A 7489-nucleotide genomic window follows, 5' to 3' on the forward strand; every position below is an offset into this window, starting at 1 on the left:
GATACTTCAAATAATGTTTAATTTGCTTTATCTAAGGGGATTTGGCACATGCTGTCAAGACAGAAAGAAATGTTAATATCGAATATCAAATCCTGATTATAAATGTCATCCGCAAAGCACGTTTAATAGAAAAAGAACACAGAAAGATTTAAAAATAATGCACTTCCGCTCGTACCCTTCGACACTTCCGTTTAACTTCCTGTTGCACACTTTACCCGTTTTCATCCAAATGACTGCAGTTTTTACAAAATGAAGATCGTAACCTGGAATATAAATGGCATAAGGACATTCAGAGCCGGCATTAAGAAGGCTCTTGATTCATTGGACGCAGATATTATCTGTGTTCAAGAGACAAAAGTGACAAGTAAGTGGTTAGCTCTGTGATTTGGAGCACGCGGGATTGTCATGTTACAATCGTGTTAGGTTTGTTATGAAAACTAGATCTGACAAAGATTTGTCCCCCACAGGAGACCTGCTCGATGAAAGGACCGCAATTGTTGATGGCTACAATTCCTATTTCAGCTACAGCCGAGGACGCAGCGGCTATTCAGGTCAATAACAGTGTCTTTACAACTCTTTATATGGTATTTGAATGATGAAGATAATGCTTTGTCAATTTGTGATTTGCCATTTGTATTAAGGTGAAACTTGTCTTTTATTTCAATGCCTTGATTGCCTGCCCTAGGTAGTCAAGGTGTATGGCAGGAGAGGGGTTGGGATCTATAAATACTTCTTCTTAAAAATCGTTTAAAATTACACAACTACTGCACTCAAGTAAAAGTTACTCTGGTTAAAAATTTACTTCAGTAAATTAAAAATACTGTCCTATAAATCTACTCAAGTTTAAAGTATTTTATTTAAAATATGATCTTTCCTTATCAGGAAGAACAACAAGTGAATAGATCTCGAACCAAGTTGTTCAGGTAAAGTCACGCCTCTACAAAAAAGTAAAATACAAAGCAAATGTGACAGTGTCAATGTAACTCATATAAAGTTAAATTTAACACTTTAAATGTCTCTATATTGGTCCACTGCAAAGAATAAACTACACTTTAAAAGTTTACACATTTGAAAATATGACTGACTGCAGGAACTCTTGAAAATCTGTGGCAAGGTGGGTCTCCTGTAACAAGAAAAAAGTAGCAAGGCAATGTATAATAACGCACTTTAAGTCTTTTTCGAGCGCCTAAAGTCACAGTCACAGATAGAACTCCAACTCAGTGGATGTCTTGACTCGTGGTGTAAATGTGTCTTACAACAAAAAGAACTACCATCCTCTAAAAACATGACAAAAAGATCCCCAGTTGGGATCACTGTACAAAAGGCAACCTCCAAACACAACTAGACATATAAAAAACACATGTAAACACTCTGCCCAAGGGCATGGTAGGGAACTCTGCCCCCTCCCCCAGATTTTAAATTGCAGTGGCTGGAGTTCAACTAACACTGGTGGATCAACACTGTTAAATATTTCAACACTGAAGGTCATTTCACACTGGAGTTAAATTTACACTTTGAGAGTTAAAATCTACACTGAAATATATAACCCTGAGATAACACTACAGCTTTTGCTGTTTTGGGATGTGATGTGAAATCATTCTCCCGCTATGTGTAGTCAAAAGAGGTGGAAAAGTTGCAAGAGTATTGTACTCAAGTAGAAGTACAGTTACTCTGGTTAAACCTTACTTAGGTGGAAGTAAAGGTACTGGTTTCAGAATGTGCTCAAAAAAGTACATGTACCCAAAATAATACTCAATTACAGTCATCAGAGTTACAGTTATTAGTTACTTTCCATCCCTGATTAGATACCACACTTTTTAAAATGCAATCTATGTTATTTTAATGATGAATGGAGTCAAAAAGGGCTGAAGCTACCCCTATTTCATTAGTCATTTAAGTAGGAAAGGGATTTGTCCATCAAAATTTGCAGACAAATCCAGCACACAAGATCTAAATTGTACAAAAACACTGGCAACTTTTTTTCTGTACAGGAGTGCAGCCAATGTTTTGTTCAACCTTAAGTTTGCAGGGAACTCCTGGTCATTAAAAGCAAGGAACTACCAAATTTTGTGTGGCTAGGATTTTTTTTGTAGTATCAATGAGGTCTTTATATTCTTTGATTTTTACAAGAGTCCCATCAAGTTTTACAATATGGCTCATTTGCACAGCTTTACACTGCACTTTGCATTATTTGGTATTGATTTCCATTTTGTATGAGCTCTGGACTTATTTTGAAACCTTTTTTTTCCCCTCTCCTGGCATGCACAGGGGTCGCCACATACTGTAAAGATAGCGCCACTCCATTTGCTGCTGAGGAGGGTCTCACAGGTTTACTGACCAATCATGAAGGGGCTGTTGGTTGCTATGGGAACCAGGCTGAGTTCTGTAGTGAGGAGTTGCAGCTTTTGGACAATGAGGGACGAGCTATTATCACACAACACAAAATTATGTAAGAGGAAAATGTGCTGTGACTGTGTTCTAACGATTTTAATTCAAACTAATACTGTAGGAATCCACAAGACCAATTTTAAAGACTTTTTTTCCCTCAGAGTCATAATAAACTAAAGCTGCTTGTCCACCTTTTTAAACCCTGTTTCAGATGCCATGGCAAAGAGCAAACAGTTACTGTAATCAATGTGTACTGTCCACGAGCCGACCCTGAAAAACCTGAGCGAAAGCAGTTCAAACTGCAGTTTTACAAGCTGCTTCAGAGCCGTGCTGAAGCTCTACTGAAAGACGGGAGGTGAGTTCAGAGAAGTTTCAGCAGAAATAAGCAGTAAGATTGTTGTTTCAGTGAGACCAGCTGTTTCCTGCTTATCTGGGGGGGCTGTTTTCGTACAAGCAGATCTATTCAAGCTGGCAATAAAACAGCCCTTTAACAAATTTTGGTATAACAAATGTTTACGTTTTATTGTATTTGATATATGCAGATAATAAATAAGGTTTCAATATGCTTCCTGCATTTGAAATGACATTGATAGCATGCAATTTAGATTTATTGGCTAGGTTGTATGTGAAACTGTCTCCTGAGTTGTAATATCTTGAAAGTGTGCAGTTGAATCTGATATTTCCCTAGCAACTCTAAAATGATTGTTTTCTGTCCCATTTTTCAGCCATGTGATCGTTTTAGGAGACGTCAACACATCTCACCGGCAAATAGATCACTGTGACCCCAGTGATATTGTAAGTAAGAAGTTTAATACTGTTATATGATTGCTACACTAGTGTGAGTGTGGTGAAGCACTCATTATTGGGTAATTGATTGTTTTTTTAATCACTAAAAAGTACAGGCAGACTCCTCCTGTTAACTCTGCAAAGCCAATGGATTGTCCAGATTTCGTGTCTGTCATCAGGCAGATCAATCTTGGAACGCTTCAAGCTGAAATGCTTGTCCATGTCAGAGACTGACTGGACCAATCAGCGTCATTTAAAAAGCTCAAGGTAGTAGCAAAAGCGTGGTTATGCAGTTATAGTGGTAGTTTTATCAGAACAGGACAATGTTTCTTCATTTAAAGAAGAACAAAGAACCAAACTGAAAGCTTTTCTTGATGGAAGAGATGTTTTGCTCTCCTCTTGACTGGCTTCAGCATGATTTTAACTGGCTCCAGTGACAGTGAACAATGATAGCAGTTGCCTTTGATTTTACATTAGGTAGTTTATTCCCATGGGCAGTGCATGACTACTACGTTATATGTTTTGCCGCTCTGATTGGCCCTTAACGAACAGAGCATTCATCCAATCACCCATTGAGGGATTTTTAAGGTGCTGCCCTCCCCAATCACCATATTTGGGGTGTTGCCCAGATGGACGTGAAATAAATCCCATGTAATAGATGTGTGGAAAAAGTCTAACTGGCATGGTAGATTAACTAAATTGCACAAATACATTCGAAATGTCTCAGTACTAAATGTATGTGCAATACTGACAGGAGTTTGCCTGCCATTTTTGAAGGAATCATGCCCCTCCTTTCTACCCATCTCATTAAAGTATGCAAAATTTGACAACTTAAAAGGGCTATATGCACCCATATGTATACCTGAATTTTATCAACACAAAATAGCAGAACAAGTCAGTGTCTACTGTAAGCATATTTCCCTCTTTAGTATTCTTAATTATCTTGGAAAGAAAAAGAAGAGCGTCTTTGTTACTTTTTCTTTTATAGCTGTAATAAAATTAAAGTTTTATATTTGTGCAAAGTTTTCACACAGTATATGAAGGATGATATAACTCTCGTGACTCTATTTTCTTATCAAACAGGAGGATTTTGGTGAAAACCCTGGCAGGAAATGGCTGAATGGCTTTTTGCACAATGGCAGAGAAGAAGAGGAGAGGAATGGTGAGGAAACTGATGAAGAATCTGAGGTATCTTCAACAGATCCCATGCACAGTGGGAAGTTTGTAGATACCTTCAGATATTTCCACCCAACCCGCACCAGTGCCTTCACATGCTGGTCCACTCTCACTGGAGCGCGACAGACCAATTACGGCACGCGTATTGACTACATATTCGCCGACTGCCAGCTGGCCAAGGAGCAGTTTGTGGCAGCAGACATCATGCCTGAGGTGGAGGGGTCAGACCACTGCCCTGTGTGGGGGAAACTTCGCTGCTCTCTCGTACCCAGCTCCAAGCCACCTCCTCTCTGCACTCGCTACCTCCCAGAGTTTGCTGGCAAGCAGCAGAAACTCTCACGTTTTCTTGTAAAAGTGGACCAAAAACCAATTCAGCCTGAGCCGAGGGAAGCTCTACCTGGATCTCAAGAAGAGGAGGAGAGGAGGGAGAACTTAAACCCCATAGGAGCTGGTAAGAAACGGTTATTAACATCAGATGCTGCTGCTCCAAAAGGGAAAAAGGCTAAGACGGCTAAAGCCTCTTCAAAGCCTCAGGGCAGCCTCCTCTCATTTTTCAAACCTAAACCCACAAATGTTTCCTCAACTGAAGCTTCCTATGAAAAAACACTCAGCTCAGATGAAGTTAGCTCAACACAAAACTCCCAAAAAGCAACAACTGGAGACAATATTCCCTCAGTCACAAGCACCGTACCTGAAAACACTGATGAACACTTTGATGGCTCGGAACAGCAGTGCACTAAAGAGGAACATGACAAAAAGATGACGAGGACACAGTTAACCTCACAGCCCTCCGTGGGTAACACAGAATCCAAGAAAGGGGCATCATCTGTGTTTTGGAAGTTGATGCTTCGTGGACCGCCTCCACCACCTCCCTGCAAAGTCCACGGAGAACCCTGCGTGCTCCGGACTGTAAAAAAAGAGGGGCCTAACATGGGCAAGCAGTTCTTCGTGTGCTGCCGCCCTCAGGGTCACGCCTCCAACCCTGAGGCTCGATGTAATTTCTTTATGTGGGTAGAGAAGGGGAAGTGATGCTTTTACTCTACACATCTTCAGTTGATATTTTTCATACCATCTGAACCTCAAACATGTTTGTTTATACTACTGCAAAAATGTCTCACCATTTCAAAGATTTGTTTTAACCCCGTGTTACCTAATTTTGTAATAAAATGAACACAGTTTTCTTAAACTTTTGAGTTTGGCTTTATTTGCTCGAGTAGCTGAAACAGCAGGGTAATCAACAGGAAAAATAATGTGAGGAGTTTTGGCCTGTTTATGAAACATATTGAAATCAATACTTGCATTATTATGAGATACACAAGAAAACAAGACCACAAGATTTACTAGTTCTTTATGATCATTCTCTGTCTTTAACTGCTACCTCAAAGTAGGTGTCATCAGAAATTTTAACTGAGTGCGGACAGAGCAGGCGCTTTCTTTACACGTTCCATGGCAAAGATTCTTAGTGAGTCATATATTTTGCCATTAAAAGAAAGCAAGATGAGGTTTGTGGGGCAAAACACAAGACTGCTTTGTAAAACAGAGCAATTTGGAGTGAAGTGTCTTGCTCAAGGACACACATCAAAGAGAAGACTTGCCAGTCAAAATACAACAAACTCTACCAACTGAGCCACAGTCAACCACACTTGGAAACCAAACCAAACTTCAGCCTCACAGGAGCTTTAAGCTAAGCAGCAGCAGTTATGATCATTTTCAAGCAAATACACAACCTTTCCAAAGGAGGGCTTTACATCTTTTCTCTATCATAAATAACTTTACTTGAGTAATAAAAAAAATATAAGTTCATTTTTTCAGTGATTTACTTCAGAAAGTTATTTACATAAATTCTAGATTCATCTCATACAAAAAAATATTTTAAGACTTTGTTTTAATGTTGATGATTGCAGCTTATAAAAATCCACTATTGCAAAATATTAGAAACAACAGTCCAAAAATGATTTATAATACCAGTAATAACATGGTCAGCAAACCAATTCCTGGTGGTTTTTGTGTCACTGTGGAAAGGTGCCATGTCCTCCTGGAAAAGTACATCAGTGTTTCCAAAAATCTCAGCAGATGGAAGCATGAAGTGCTCTAAAATCTCCTGTTAGACGGCTGACAGTATTGACTCTGGACTTGATAAAACATAGTGGACCAACAGCAGCAGGTGACATGGCACCCCAAACCATCACTGACTGTGGAAACTGTGCCCTTGATGTCCAAGTGAAAAGCCAAATTTTGTTTTATCTGAAAACAGGACTTTGGACCAGTGAGCAACGGTCCAGTTTATTTTCTCCTTAGCCCAAATGAGATATGGATGGTGTCTGTGGTTCAGGATTGGCTCAACACAAGGAACACAACACTTTCAGCCCATTTCCTGGACCCGTTTGTGAGTGGTGGCTCTTGATAAACTAACTCCAACCTCATTCCACTCGTTGTGAAGCTCCCCTCAGATCTTGGATCTGCCTTGTTTGACAGTTCTCTGAAGGCTGAGCCCATTCCTGTTGCGTGTGCACATTTTTTCCACACCTTTCCTTTTCAGTCACCTTTCCATGAATCTGATTTGATACAGCCTCTAAGAACAGCCTGCACTTTGAGCAGTGACCCTCTGTGGCTTACCCTCCTTGTGAAGTGTGTCAACGACTGTCCTCTGGATAAGTGAGCAGTCTTCCCCATGATTGCAGTTGTGTGAACCAGAGTGAGAGAATGAAGGCTCAGGAAAGTTTTGCAAATTTGACTTTTCCACAATATTCTTATATTCTGAGATAGTGGATTTTCGATATTTTTTGTGAGCTATAAGCCGTAATCATCAAGATTACAATTTTAAAAAGTCTTAAATAATTTCACTTAGTTTGAGATGAATCTAGATTATATGGAAATTTAACTTTATGTAGTAAAACAAAGGTTAAAAAAGGAACTTTTACATGATATGCTAATGTTTTGAGACTTTCCCAATCAAAATTGATTTAGAATGGAAAAAAGATCAGGTTTTACACTGCCTGTCATCCAGTAATAGCTGGGACTAGCTCTAGCCTGTGACCCCAAATGGGAAAGGCAGTATAAATAATGGATGAAGAAACATTTGTCCCCAAGTGCCCCACATCATGCGGATGATGCCTCATAGTTTTTGCTCACTAGATGG

General features: G+C 39.6%; 2 protein-coding genes across 3 annotated transcripts in view; one reads left to right on the forward strand and one right to left on the reverse strand.

Moving 5' to 3' along the window:
- zgc:162200 (uncharacterized protein LOC558638 homolog) overlaps positions 1 to 7489 on the reverse strand; it is a 64135-nt gene that overhangs the window by 23231 nt on the left and 33415 nt on the right. The gene's annotated exons all lie outside the window — the stretch shown is intronic.
- Positions 195 to 5536, forward strand: apex2 (APEX nuclease (apurinic/apyrimidinic endonuclease) 2). Its single transcript, XM_041799110.1, has 6 exons — positions 195 to 364; positions 468 to 551; positions 2269 to 2449; positions 2600 to 2743; positions 3114 to 3183; positions 4258 to 5536. Exons 1-6 carry the CDS (start codon positions 250 to 252, stop codon positions 5377 to 5379), a joined length of 1716 nt encoding a protein of 571 aa, XP_041655044.1. The 5' UTR covers positions 195 to 249; the 3' UTR covers positions 5380 to 5536.

This window comes from Cheilinus undulatus, linkage group 11, assembly GCF_018320785.1.
Source record: "Cheilinus undulatus linkage group 11, ASM1832078v1, whole genome shotgun sequence".
Taxonomy (NCBI): Eukaryota; Metazoa; Chordata; class Actinopteri; order Labriformes; family Labridae; genus Cheilinus; species Cheilinus undulatus.